The sequence below is a fragment of the Sceloporus undulatus genome, chromosome 2 (assembly GCF_019175285.1).
Source record: "Sceloporus undulatus isolate JIND9_A2432 ecotype Alabama chromosome 2, SceUnd_v1.1, whole genome shotgun sequence".
NCBI classification, from domain to species: Eukaryota; Metazoa; Chordata; class Lepidosauria; order Squamata; family Phrynosomatidae; genus Sceloporus; species Sceloporus undulatus.
In genome coordinates, this window is record NC_056523.1 from 312595046 (window position 1) to 312610520 (window position 15475).

The 15475-nt window shown below is 43.2% G+C and overlaps 1 protein-coding gene across 1 annotated transcript in view; it reads left to right on the forward strand.

The window, feature by feature from the left end:
- Positions 1–445: 445 nt before the first annotated feature.
- CPLX4 (complexin 4) overlaps positions 446–15475 on the forward strand; it is a 40356-nt gene continuing 25326 nt past the window's right edge. The window contains exon 1 of the mRNA XM_042453926.1: positions 446–718. Coding sequence (XP_042309860.1) covers positions 552–718 — 167 coding nt within the window. The 5' untranslated portion in view covers positions 446–551. The remainder of the gene's footprint in view (positions 719–15475) is intronic.

Consider the following 15475-nt stretch of genomic DNA (forward strand, 5'->3'; position numbering starts at 1 on the left):
TATCATTCCCACTGCAATCTCTTTGGTTCCTGTCTAGCCAACATGATTTGCTGACCCATTACACAACATTCATGTGATCAGATGGATCCTACCATTTAACCAGTGCATCGTAATCATCAAGCAGTGTCCACTCCCTTGTTTGTGCCTGTGCATCTCAAAATGAAGAAAACCCCCTTAACATTCTCTTAATATCTATTGTGACTTTTTTAAAAAAATGACAATTGGCTTAAGGTATTAATATAAAAAGTAGGTAGCTGCATCTAATGATTTTTTTCCCTGAGTAATCTGAACCATCTGCCTCTGGATACTAAGGACTTCACTGCCTTAATCCAGATTATGGCTGACAAACTGTTTTTGGTATACCATTTTCACTAGCACTGTGCCCTTCACAAGATTCTCCAGGACTGCAGAAAATTCCATTTACCGCCTAGTTTCATCTTTTCTTTTGTAGTGGTATTTCTTCTGGTTTTGGCTTGCTTTCTGAGTGTGTTGTTCAGTTGGTGAAGAGGGCATTTTGGCAGGTAAAGAAGAAGAAGGAGAAGAAGAAGAAAATGGCTTTCCTAATGAAAAGTATGCTGAGCAACCAGGTGAAAAATTTGGGGCTTGGTGGAGGGGGTGAAGAAAGCAAAGAAGAAGCCGCTCCTAGCGACCCAGCTGCTGCAGCCGGAATGACCCGGGAAGAATATGAGGAGTACCAAAAGCAAGTGATAGAGGAGAAGTAAGTACACTTCCCCATATTGTCCACCTACAACTGATTCAGACAGTCTTGGTTCACAAGTGACTAAAACCACAGGGAGTATGTGGGGGTGGAAGCGGTCTGTAGGCTATTGACTCTCGAGGAGCTCCATTGATTTCCCCATTAAAATTGCATTGTGGTATTTACATTTTCTTCTGCCAGATTCTTAGGAAAGGATATCCCAGCTACTTTCTCTATAATGAGTGCAGAGAAAATATGAATATATTTGTGCTTAGTGTTTCAAACTGCCTGGAACATATTTTCAGCAGAATATTTGTGGGTAGATTTTGTCTTCATCTGCATGACACAAATAGTTCTTAAGTTTCTGTCAACTTAATGAATGTTATAAAGTTTTGTTCATTGTAAAGAACTGGCGTTAATGTTCAGCGTTATATGAGCCTACCTCTGATATTATGCAGATTGCTTAGACTGATCCCCTTTGCCCCCAAGATTCATGGCAGTTGCACCATAATGGAGGTACCTGTCATTTGTTTACCTAAATGCTATTTGCAAGCATTTTTATTTTTCTACTTCTCCCGGTGATTTCATATCTGCTAAAAGCAATTGGTAGTTTTGAGGCTATAAACAAGTTGCTTTTTTCATAAAGTTTATTGCAAAATATTTATTTTCCAGCGGTATCAGTAATCTACGTGTCAGATGATGCAAAACAAAATTAAAAAGATTTCATAAAAAGCATTGCAGCCAGGCACTAGTACAGCTACAAAAACAATTGTAATTTCAAATCTCCACTACATCATTTCACTAATGATCAATTACATAATGGTCGGCTAAATCCCACATCTAAGATGATTATGGGTGAAAGGTTAATGACCTATGGAATTTAAGACATACCGGGGCTATATTTAGAAGCAGCTGGGTTGTGACGCGGACTTGGAAATGTATAGACTCTTAAATGCAACTTTCTTTTTTACAATTTACACTTATTTGGCAGCAATGAAGTGTCTAGGGGGGCATTTATACAAAACCCGGAGTGAGCAGGCACTCTGAATATAATGAGGATTCCTTTTGATAATGTCTTTAATAGTGTGATTGCATTCAAAGCTAAATTGTGTTTCCTCTTAGCAGAAAACAGAATTAACATGCTTTTCAGGACTGGAATTAAACTTTGTATTCAGGGCAACCTACAGAAATGGAAGAAGCAGCTATTACATAAATGGGTGATGAAATCAAGGGAACATGAAAATAGACGCAACCCCCCTGCCCCCAGTAATATCTCAATTTCATAGCTGCACAGACTATGTTTCACAGAGGTTAAATGACTTCCCAAAGGTCATTCAGTGACTCAGTGGCTCAGGCTGGATTAAACCCCTTGTGACTCTCCTATTATTCCATTTGATTTCCTTATTAAAAAAACATTTCTTATATTTATTAGTGCTCAAAATAATAGCAACACAGTCAAGCCGTAAATAAGAGAAGAGTGCAAAGGTCAAATGATAGGGAAAGCTTCAAATAATACATAACCCAATAACAGTTAATGTTGTCTGGCCACTGAAGTGACACGATTACATGGCAAATGGCTACAAAAACCCAAGTATCACATCGATGCATGCTTTTTACTTCTGCTCATCTGAATCACTGAACTACTTTTGAATGACTTGGGTAGTTGGTAATGTAAATACACATTACCCGAGCTTTGAGAACTAACTTTTTTGAACTATGAAAAATATCTATGGTGGCATTGTGTTCTAGGAGCAGCAGCAAAAAAAGGGACTTTTCCAAGCTCTGGTGTAGCATCCAGCTTTCAACAGTAGACAGTCTGATGCTATAAGTAATCCCTATCCCACCAGGTAGTATTCATTGGTAGTTGGCAGAGGTGGGGAACCTGTGACCCAAGAGTTTAATGCACCACTCAGCCTAGTTTCAAACTCTGCCCACCCATTTGCATCCAGTTCCACCCATCACTGGCATGTGGCCCACAATAGTGTTGTTCTTGCTGTGTGCCTGCAAGTCATTTCTGACTTATGGAAACCCTAAGGCAAACCTATCATGGAGTTTTCTTGACAAGTTTATTCTAATGGGGGTTGCCATTGCCATCCTCTGAGGCTGAGAAAGTATGACTTGCCCAAGCTCACCCAATGAGATCCTGAGCCAGGATTTGAACCCAGGCGACCCTACGATAATGTTTTCCGTGACAGTACAAAGGTTTTCCACCTTAGCATGCTGCCTCTGAACATGGGAAGCATGAACAAGCATAGGAAATGTGTATTCCTCCAGATGTTTTTGGAGTGCAATTCCCCTGGAACCTACTCAGGATAGCCAGTAGTGAGAGACGATGGGAGCTCTAGTTAAACAACATCTAGAGGGCTTAGATGGCTTCCATCTTTGGTTTAAAAGGTAAATACAACATTTATGAGATGCTTCAAGGACCTAAAAACAGCACAATGTGATGTTAAAGCATCATTAATAGCTAAAGCAGTGGTTCTAAAATTGGGAAGTGTGAGGGTGTAGGGACCAAGGAAAAGGACCACAATTAAATAAAGGAATGGATCCAGAAGGAATCAGTGTGTCTCTTACAGTTCACCCTAGTGTGGAATGTCTTCAGGAAAAGGAACCCTACTTAATGGCTGGGCTGGATTCATTGTGCATCTTTGGCCCTCTCTGCATGGGCCAAATAAAATGTCCTTGCCCTGTTCCCACAGTTATCAGTCCAGATGACACAGGGCCCAATCTTAATTCTAGTGCAAACTGTCCAGATTATGTCTGGTCAGTTCATCAGCAAACCCACTCTATATACTTCTTATACTGTACTAGTTTAAAATAGTTACCTTTTGCTTCAGTTCTTCTGGAGCCCTCAGTACACATGCACATTCCACTGTGCAGCCTGGCACTGGTGCTGTCATGAACCACACCATCTGAGGTCAGAAGTGATCAAGGCTGAGAATTTCATTTTTGACCTCAGAGGGAACAACCCATGGCAATGGTGGCGGTGCTAGGTGGCACAATGGAATACATGTGCCAACAGTTGCCCCAAGTAATGAAGGGACATCGGGGCAGCTTTGGAGCTTTGTTGTTGTTCCTGTGTGACTTCAAGTCATTTCCACCTTATGTCGACCCTACGTTCAACCTATCATGGGGTTTTCTTGGCAAGATTAGTTCAGAGGAGGTTTACCATTTCCTTCCCTTAAGGCTGAGAGTGTGTGACTTGCCAAGGTCACACAGTGGGTTTCATGCCTGAGCTGGGAATCAAGGTTTCTGGTCTCCAGAGTCATAGTCTAAAACTCAAACCACTAATTCCAAAGAAGAGATACTGAGAGAAGGGAGATCAGAAATAACTGACACTTTACTCTGGTCTTGAGCTTGGCTTTGCAAGAGGGAGGAACTCAATAACTGGTGTGAAATTACTGTCTCCAGTCTCATGAACAAGGCTGGCACACCTATGACAGTTTGTTGCCTGAGATGAAGCAATGAACATGCCTCTTAATAAAGACTTAGCTGTCTATGGTGGAAGATCTTAGAAGTACCTTTGTCCCATTTCCTGGCAGCAAATGTATAATAATCATACATTTAAAAAAACATTTGCTGCCATTTCATGACACTAAAAATCTGCTTCCTTGGGTTGCTGCCTCATTCTGCCTAATGGTAGGGCAGAGGCTGCTTGCAAATCCATAGATCTGGCAGTAGGCAATGGCTACGTGAAAATATGCAGTGATCTCTGCGCAGTGTGTTGTGGAACATATCATTGCCAGTGGGTTTGTGTGCAGAGGCCAAGGCCTGGCCCTATCCTTAGGTAGAGTGAAGTGGCCAACAGGATTGATAGGTGCAGAAAGACAGGAATGGAAAAGGGGTTTCACTCAGTGAGTGGGCACATGCTGGCATACAGGTTCAATCCTCAGCATCCCCAGTTGCTACGAAAGAATCCTGGCTGGAAACCCACTACTAACAGTCAGTGTAGACAATAGTGGAATAGATGGCGACATCTTCCTGTGCTTAAGTATGAGGCTGTTTCCTGTATCACTCTGCTTTGTGCCCTAAGTCAGCCTGTTGCTCTCAGGTGCAATGGAGGATGCTATCCTGTCACCTATGCTGAAATAAAATTTAGCTGTCAATCCAGTTTGGAGAAAGGATTCATTTTGCTTGAGGAAGCAAACTGGCTTGGGCAAGCCTTGGACAGGTCAAGATGGGGGACTGGAAGATAGTTTGGAAGGGGGAAGGGACTGGGTTAAACGTCTTTGAAAATCATTGACCTCAAAAGCAGCCAGGTTTGACAAACCCATAGTAGAGGAAGTGATGGAACATTTCAGACTTCTCAACCTCACTTGCCAACATTTTTTCCCCCTACATCCCACCCATCACAGAGACCATTAGCTCAGGAAGAGTAAACGGTAAGAGTAGCCCTTCTTTTTTGTATCAGGTCTGTGCTTAGGGCTTGACACAGCTTGAAGCCATGAACCGTGTCAAATTTAAGGCACCACATGACATTGTCCAAAAAAAAAAAAAAAGGATTATTCTCACAAATGAGAGTCAGCATGGTGGTTTGAGTACTGGACTATGACTCTGGAGACCAGAGTTTGAATCCCATGTTGGCCATGTAAACCCACTGGATGACCTTGGGCACATCACACTCTCTCAGCCTCAAAGGATGGCAACAACAAACCCATTCTGAAGAAACTTGCCAATAAAACCCCATGGTAGGTTCACCTTAGGGTTGTCATATGTTGGAAATGACTTGAAGGCACACATCATCAACAACAAATTATTCTAGTAATTATGGAAAGCTTGATATTTAGTACAGTGGTACCCCGGGATACGAATTACCCAGCTTACGAATTTTTCGGGATACGAAAAAATCCCATAGGGATTTATTGTTTCGGCTTACGAAGGTTTTTTCGGGTTACGAAAAAACCTCGGCGCTATTTTCAATGGAGCCGCAGCAGAGCCGCGGCTTTTTTTCCATTAGCGCCTATGGCAATTCAGGTTACGAAGGTTTTTCGGGTTACGAAATTAGCCGCGGAACGAATTAATTTCGTAACCCGAGGTACCACTGTATTCTTTTTTGTCATCTGGCAGCCTCTCATAATCTGAAGCCATCAACTCTAGCTTTTAAACAATGTCTCACCCTTGTTCATATGAAGCAAATAGGACTATCAGAAAGCAATGGGAGAAGAAAGAAATGCTCCCTTGCCCCAGTCCACAGGATACACCATGCTCTCCAAAATTTCACATTTACCCACTTGGGTAAAACTCAACTGGGTTCAAAACTGTCTCTAAGAAGATTCCTTTTGCTATATGTGTAGTAGCAAAGACTCTTGTATAAATATATAAAGTGTGCCACAAAGCCTGGAAGGACTGAGAGCTCTTTCAGAATTTTTTAAAGAGAGAGATTTGTAGGGCAATGGTAGAAAACATGCTTGCACACAGAAAGTCTCAAGTTTCAAGAGCCTGGTTACTAAGGGGCTGTGCAGACCGCCCCTGAAGGTGGAGGCAGCCACCTCCATGTTCCCCAGATCGGGGCCGCAGCAACCGCATGTCATGTTCCCAATCTGGCCTTTCCAGGGCACAAAAAAGAGCTGCAAAAAGTGGGTCCTTTTTGCACCCTAGAAAGGGTGAAATAGCCATGGCACCGCAGTTTTAAGGCATTCCTTTGGTGCTGTGTCGTGTGGACGCAGCGCCAGAGGAGCACTGTGATGCCACGCACCATGTGGAGTGGCATGCAGTGTCACACTTTCCTGGGGGCAGAGTCGCAATGTGCATCATGTGGATGCTACACACTGACTCCACCCCCAGGCCGGCCTTTATGGCCAGTGTGCACAGCCCCTCAGTGATAGAAAAGACCTCTTCTTGAAGATCAGATTTTGTCCTGCATTACACACGTAGCATGCTTAAACAGAAAACTCTTATTTTTTAAAAGAAAAAGTTCTCAGGCCCCCAGTTTAGACTATGTTCCTGTTCTGCAGCAAACAACACTTCCTGGGTGCACATGAAAGCCAGGAATAGGGATTCTCAGTGTGAGATCAGTGCAAGCCAATGGATCACAATTACACTTTGAATTGTTTTTACACAGAAGCATGGTTGATTAGGCCAACTTTCCTCTAAACCAATATGCATGGAAACCAGTGGGCCAGTCAGCTTGGCTACTGGTGTTCATCTAAATCAATGGCTATACTAACTAGGGAGTTCTGAGAATTGCACTTCAAAGAGGTAACTGATCTGATTCAGATATTTACGTAGCAAATTAATATGGATACGTGTAGTTACTTACAAGTTTATTGCAAGAATGAAAAACTATCGGCTAGTGTCAAACCTACCATTTCTGGGCAAGGTTCTGGAACGTGTGGCCGCTTCCCAACTCCAGGGATTTCTGGATGAAATGGATTATCTAGATCCATTTCAATCTGGTTTCAGACCTGACTATGGAACAGAGACAGCCTTGATTGCCTTGGTGGATGACCTACACAGGGAACTGGACAGGGGGAGTGTGTCCCCGTTGGTTCTCCTGGACCTCTCAGTGGCTTTTGATACCATCGATCATGGTATCCTTCTAGACCGCCTCTCTGGGATGCGGCTTGAAGGTACAGTTCTACAGTGGCTCCGTTCCTTCCTGGAGGGGTGAACTCAGAAGGTGGTACTGGGGGACTCCTGTTCGACCCCCTGGCCATTGACTTGTGGGGTCCCTCAAGGTTCTGTGTCGTCCCCTATGCTGTTTAACATATACATGAAACCGCTGGGAGAGGTTGTCTGGAGTTTTGGGGTGTGGTGTCATCAATATGCAGATGACACTCAACTCTACTACTCCTTCCCACCTCAATCCAAGGAGGCTGTCCTGGTCCTAAACCAGTGCCTGTCTTCAGTAATGGACTGGATGAGGGCAAACAAGTTGAAACTTAATCCAGATAAGACAGAGGTGCTCTTGGTCAGTCGGAAGGCAGATCGGGGAATAGAGATCCAGCCTGTGTTAGATGGGGTCTCACTCCCCCTGAAGACACAGGTTCGCAGTTTGGGGGTACTCTTGGACTCAACTTTGAACCTGGAGGCCCAGGTCTCTGCTGTGACCAGGAGTGCTTTCGCACATTTAAAACTTGTACGCCAACTGCGCCTGTTCCTTGAGAAGCCAGATTTGGCCACAGTGGTACATGCCTTGGTTACATCCTGTTTGGACTACTGTAATGGGCTCTACATGCCTTTGAAAAGTTTTCGGAAAATTCAGTTGGTTCAAAGAGCTGCTGCCAGGCTATTAACAGGGGCAGATTACAGAAACCATACAATGCCCCTGTTGAAACAGCTTCATTGGCTACCAGTTTGTTTCCAGGCACAATTCAAGGTCCTGGTTATTACCTACAAAGCCCTATATGGCTCAGGTCCACACTATTTGGCAGACCGTTTCTGTTGGTATGAACCGGCCCGAACTCTAAGATCCTCTCTGTCCCAACATCATCACAAATACAGTTGGTGGGGACACGTGAGAGGGCCTTCTCAGTGGCTGCCCCTAGACTCTGGAACTCCCTGCCCAGGGAGATCAGAATGGCTCCTTCCTTGATGGCCTTCCGCCGGCAGGTGAAGACCTACCTGTTCACACAGGCATTTAGGAATTTACTATAAGAACAGGCTGGGATGTTCGATGTTGGACCAGTTTAAAAATTATTTTCAATGTACTTTTTATTTTATTGTACAATTTTTATTTTTAAATACTGTGAAGCCGCTCTGAGTCCCAGTCCTGGGAAAAGAGTGGGATACAAATAAATAAATAAATAAATAAATAAATAAATAATAAAGAATTCATTAGACTCTAAAGTGTATTGCAAAAACTCCTAGAAAAATTAACCAATTCATATACTCTTTGTATCAGAGCAGGCAACTTTGGAGACATAGAAAGGATGTGGGAGATAAAATATGTGGGAAAGAAGCTCTGGGAAAGACCAGTTGTTGCCAAAAAGAAAAAGAAAGAAAGAAATTGATCAACACAACATATGCAGCAGAGTTACACTTTTTGTTGGTCCCCTGAGACATGGGAATGGATTATACTGCTTCAGACAGGAGGTGTGGAACGGCAAGACCACTCCTACTCCTACTCCTACTCCTTTGGGTTAAGAAAAACTCTGTGTTAGTTGCAAAGGCTCAGACTCTGCCCTTTCCTTGCTGTGCTATTTCTGGTAAAAATGCTCCCACTCCATACACAGCCTGATTGAAACTGCAGAATGACTACAGTACAACCCCCATATCTGTGTAACTAGTATATGCATTTTCACTTATCCTCTGTCCAAAACCAGAGAAAGTTCTCTCCAAGCATCTGTAGGTCCTTGAGTGTGATTCTGTGGTCAACATCCATCCCAAACATACCATAGAATCGTGCTACAGAACCTACAGATGCCTAGAGGGAATACTTCTCTGGGTCCTCCAGTGCAATTCTATGGTATGCTTGGGCTGGAAGCCCAAGACGTTCATTTCAGGTAAACAAAATAGTGTTCACTGTTATCTGAGGTTCTGAATGTACACAAAAAGTCTAGGAACTTCTACAGATAAGGAGTCATACTGTATTATTTCTAGTTCTGGTAACATGACAGTGGGCAGGGGCATCACTGGGGGGGGGTGCCAAATGTTGAGAAGTGGGGGTGCCACCACTGCTTCTCAACATCTGCCTTTTGGCAGAAATGGACTGTGGCATTCACCTGCATCCCTTTAAAACAGTGAAGGATGGCGTGAGTGGGGCAAGGCTCAGTGAGAGGAGAAAGGAGAGATCCAGGGTTTTTTAAAAATAAATTTAATATTTAATTTTTTATTCTTTTAAAATGTTCTTTTATAACATCACAACTCACCAAAGTTTTGCTTTAACCACATGAAACCATTTATGTACATGTAAATACTTTTAGGCTGTGCATGTGATATTGTAATTTAATGGTATAAGTTTAATTTTTCTAGTTATTTCTGTAACTGATTTCACAATTATTGGCATTACATTCAGTGATATACAGGAATGACAAAAAAAGGTCGCCCGCTAGCCAGGCAGACCGTTTTGCTGCTAGAGGCAGCAAAAACTACAAGCCCCAGTATGCAGTAGGGCTTGCCCCGGCTCCCTATTGGTGCGCGGGGCGGAAGGGGCGGTCCTTCCGCCCCGCGACACTGTGGGAGTCAGGCTCAGTGGTGCAGAACTTCAGGTCCTCCAGGGCAGCCCATTGGTTGGGCTGCCTTGGAGGAGGAGTTCCGCAGCACACGTTGTGGGGGGCGGTGCTTAGGCCCATATAAGGCCATGCTGCAGGCCCTGTCCCCTAGTCGGCGCTTGGCTTCGCACGGTGTGGAGCCAAGCTAGGAAGGGAGGAAGACAGGAGCAGCTTCCCCTGCCCACCCACTGCTGTTTTGTGGGTTTTTTGTCACAACTTGGGGCGGCAGCATAGGCCAGGATCTGCACGGTGTGGTACCAGGGCTATGGAGCTCTGGTTGGGAGTCAATAGGTACCTGGGGGCGAATAGGGCAGGCGTATGGCCATTGCGGGGGCCATAATGCGGGAGCGCCTCCCAGTGACTAGGGGCTTAGTGAATATGTGATCGCATGGCATGTTTTGCGGTCAAGTTGTGTTCCTTAGCCCCGTCATCCCAAGCGCCTGGTGGGTGCCAGGTTTTTGGATAATCAGACAAATGTGGGGTTGTTTGATTTCGCAGATCCTGACCTCATGCTTGGTGCCAACCCTTACCAATTGCTTGCTAATAAAGTTGTGGCCTTTCTTCCAAACTTGTTGTTATGTGTGGCTATTTGCAGCAGCATTTGAGGCAATAGTACAAAAAACATTACCAAGGATTCTGTATGGTATGGGAGAAGGGTGGCACCATGAGTTAACACATCAGATGACACACCAGGTGGCACCAACCCTAGTGATGCCACTGACAGTGGGTTTCAAGCTGGTTGATGGGTACAGCACAGTGTATATGGCATCCAGGCAGATACAGCTCTGTCTTCTTTGTTCTTGTTTGTCACCCTCGGCATGTGCCCTCAGAACTGGCTGCCTCACTCTGCCTAACTTTAGGGCTGACCCTTAGAAAATAATCCAAAAGTATGATGCTGCACTCTGAGGTGGTACAATCCATCCTACCCAGTCAGGACCACTCACAAGAATCAGCACTTGAAAGAAGCTATACCAAGCTGGTGGTTTGGTTCAATGTCAAGACAACTGTGTCACCTGAATAGATGGGATAGAATACTGGATTTTTGCTTCATTGGGTTATTCAGTGCCCTGTCAGCAAGGGGAAGGGGTTGTAGCTGAGTAAAAGGGTCAGTGCAAATGGGATTGGAGGAGACAAGAAGGAACACTTCAGAAATATACTTGGATGGTCTTCAGTATGCTTTACAGATTTTGCATATAGTAGCAGGATCTGCAGCGCTAGTTTTGAACAGCTCTGTCTGTACATTCACTAGAAATATTTGGTGCTGGCTTGACAGTTGAGGTGCATGGATGAAACTGTCTGTTTTGGTTTCAGTTTTCAGTTCTTCCAAGACTGAAATTTATCCCGAACTTTGTGGTTGTTTAAAATAAAAAGAGTGCATGAAAAAGGCACAGTGGTTAAATGCCTGTACTGCAGCCATTCACTCGAAACCACAAGGTTGCGAGTTCAAGACCAGCAAAAGGGCCCAAGCTCGACTCAGGCTTGCATCCTTCCAAGGTCGCTAAAATGAGTACCCAGACTCTTGGGGGCAAATTAGCTTACTTGCTAATTAGCTTACTTGCTGTTCACCGCTATGATCTTTGGAATAGCGGTATATAAATAAAACAAATTATTATTATTATTATTATTATTATTATTATTATTATATTTTTATGTATATTTCCAAATGCATCAGTTTTCATTTTATAACTGTTTTTTTTTTAAGTGTTCAAGTTTTTAAAGTGTGAAACTGCTGACACATTTCTCTCCTATTCCTAAGTGGAAGGTATAGAAAGTTTAAAAGTAGGGCTAGTTAAAAGTTTACACAACAGTGAGTAAATCAATTTCTGTTTATGATGACAGTAGACAAGAGGTCATCCCAGCACTATGAAATAGGTGATGCTGCAAAGTGAAAGTAACTGGCTGAAAGGTAAACAGTGGGTTTTCTGGGTGCGGAAGGATTTTGATTCAGGATTTTGACATGAACCACATATTTCTGTCTTTATGAAGACCTCAAAAATGTCTTTATAAAGACCCCTGAAAATACGGGATTTGGGGTTATCTCTCTATAAAAGGTAAAGCTCTCCAATCTTCAAATAAGGGATCCCTGCCAGCCCCAGATTACAATATTCAATTTGCCTCTTTTCATATAGATTTATGACCCTGCTTCATGTCTTGCCAAACCAAGATGTGTAGCTAGCTGGTGAACACAGCAAGCATATCTTTTTCTCTCACAGTATCTCGCCACTGTGGAACAGTTTTCTATCCTTACTGATCTTCTCTGTGTGTATGTAAAACCTGTTGATGGGATTCAGAACAGGACTTCTTCATAAGTGGGTTTATATGTGCAGGAAACAAAAGTGATTTGTTTCACAATGTCCATATTCACCTAGACCAGGATTGCCATGATGTTACAATGTACAATGTATCTCTTGTGCAATGGTAGCCAGTTGAGTGACTCGAGCACCATGTCTTCATTGTGCAATGGGCATTGATGCACGTTGGGGCACTCCTGATGTTCGTCTGGGCATTGCCACATGCCAGAGCACAACAAAAGTGCCCAATGCACATGTCGAGTATCGGGTGTGCATCAGTAGCACCTGATGCATATTGAAATATTCTTGCTGGTGCCAAGATGCACATTTTCACAATCCCCTAATGGGGAATTGTTGCATTTTGAAGTGTAGCTATGGATTCTTAAAGTAAGAGATGTAGACTGTGGTGCAGAATCTTAGACTATATTATTTTACTTTTAGCTTTGTAAAACCTTTGGCTTTTTTAAAACAGTTTTTAATTGTGCTTTGTTCTTATTGTTGTTGAACGCCTTCAAGTTGTTTCCGACTTATGGCTACCCTAAGGCCATATCATGGTTTTTTTCTTGGCAAGATTTGTTCTGATGAGTTTTGCCATGGCCATCTTCTCAGGCTGAGAGAGTGTGGCTTGGCCAAGGTCAGCCAGTGGGTTTCTATGGCCGAGCCAAGATTTGAACCCTAGTTTCCAGAGTCATAGTCCAACGCTAAAATCACTATGGCACTCTGGCTCATTGTTTTTATACTACCATTTTATTGTGTATCCCATTTCAAGACCTGCTGGGCAGGAAAGGGGTTTATATATATTACCAATAAATAAACAAATGCATAATAAAAGGACCATGTAGTGCAATCATATGTATCTCCCACTGTATTCAGAGCATTCCCTGAGGCATACTTTTGAGGAAGTGTGCATTTTAAACAGAAGAATACATTATTATAACTACTAACATAGAAAATAAGCCCTGTGCAGAAAGGTTGCAGGAACTGATCATGCTTAGTCTCAAATCACCACAAGCGTTTTAAACTAAAATTCCACCATGGAGGCATTTTTGTTTGTTTTAAGGCTCCACTTTGGGGGGAAGTTGAATAGAAACTGGGGTAGAGGATAAATCTATCTAGCAATGACTGGTAGCTTCTATATCAGTTAGGTGGTGAATCTGCTTTGGGTTTAAATCTGAACTATCCAACGTACTATCCAAGATATTGATATGTATCCCCAAAATAAGTGCAGCTTTTTGGATAATTCCTTTAAAGGCCAGAATGAACTTTGGACTCACTATTCCATTGACCTGGAAGGAAGCCTCCTGTACCATCCAACTGTCCCAATTTCACAGAGACAATCCCAATTTTCATTTGTTTTTAAAATGTTTCTCACCTCTCATTTTCTCGCTTTGTCCCTTGACTTACTTCACTTGTTGCAATTTCAAAGTGCAAAAGTAGTTTGCTCTCAGTTCAATGGAGGAGATAGGAAATGGTGGAATCTTGCCCTTCCCTGTAGGCTCAGGCAAAAGCAAACTGCTGCAGCATCTCTTAGCTTGCCTGTTCTTCCTCATTAATAATGTTTGCCATCATGACTACACTGGAATGTTGCCTTATCACATGTGTCCCAGTGTTCAGCTGTGAAATGTTAGAGGATATGACCACTAGTTCCACAGTATCTATCTCACTCATGTGTGCTGGTCCCAAGCCAACTGGGCCCATGTTAAAAAAGACAGCAAGAAAGAGAGATACTAAACTGTGCACTACATATAATGTCAGTATGTAAAGGGATCCTGTGGCAACTTTGAGACTAACTTTGCAAAACAAATTGTAGCATAAGCTTTTGTAGACTTGGTCTACTTCCTCAGTTGCATTGAGTAAACTGGTACCCAGGAAAGACCTTTGTAATCAGGCTGTATGAATAGCCACAGAAATACAAAACTTGTGGGTATGGTTATGAGGTGACAAGTTCTATTTTAACTATGGCCACCGAAGGACGAAGGCAGGAGGAAAGATGTTACCTAATGCCAGGGTGGGTAGATGACCATATGAATGGTGGAGGGAGTTTTGGAATATGGTGTGTAGTGGTAGTGGTGATGTGCCCTCAAGTCATTTCCAACTTATGGAGACCCCATCACGGGGTTTTCTTGGCAATATTTCTTCAGAGGGAGTTTGCCATTGCCACCCTTTGAGGCTCAGAGACTGTGACTTGCCCAAGGTCACCCAGCGGGATTCAAACTCTGGTCTCCATAGGCATAGTCTAACCCTCAAACCACTACAACACTACTGTTGGTGTGTGCAGGCTAGGAACCAGAAAAGAAATGTGATAAACTGCCTGAGTGTCCTCAATAGACAGTGTTCACCTATGTCTCTTAATTCTACTACATATAATATAGCCTTTAGTTAGCTCTGAGGTGGAGGCATAAAGATGCTGTTTACATATCTGAAGGTCTTTCTCACAGAAGACAACAAATACTTTCATCCCTGGAGGGCAGGATTACTTCTCTTGGGCTGGGTTTTGCCAAGAGGCAAGGCTTGGCCCAGATCTGAGCTGGCCTGGAGAGAAAAGCCATCTATGGTGAAGGGCCTCTTCCTACATTACTATACCTTACTGGGATGTAGGGGGTGTTCCCACTTAATATTTGAAACGATTTAAAATACAACGTTTTTAATAAATCCGATTCAAAATAACCCTGGTGTTATCTCGCGTTCCGAAACGCGTTATTCTTCGTTCCCATCTGGTTATTTAAATTGAAGTTTTTACCTGCAAGCGTTCCTACTTGGCATGAAATCGGTGTTTAAATAAAGCGATTCTTCTCTTCCATACCTTATTTGGAGCTGTCAATCAATAGTACGTCAGAATGACGTAACGTTAACCCGGATTATTTGGAAGCGATTTAACTTTCGTCAGCGTTTCCATTTCATTGACCGTTTGTGAAATGATGTATTTTTGGCGGGTTTTTTTTTAAATGAACCAATCAAGGCGCTTAAACGATCAAACGTCATAAGCGCTGTCAGCCTTATATACATTTTCCCTCCGAATTTAGTTGGAAACCCAAGCTCTTTCCAGAGGAACTATGGGATAGGTTTTCCAGGACAGCATCCCCTCTTCATGTCTCCCAAGACAGCCAGGGAGAATCCCTTCACAGAGCCCACAGATCAATGGGGGAAGCTTATGGCAAAGCGAATTTAGTAGGAAACCCAAGCTCTTTCCAGAGGAACTATGGGATAGGTTTTCCAGGGCAGCATCCCCTCTTCATGTCTCCCAAGACAGCCAGGGAGAATCCCTTCACAGAGCCCACAGATCAATGGGGGAGGCTTCTGGCAAAGCAGGGAGGGAGCACTCTTCCCAAAGATTC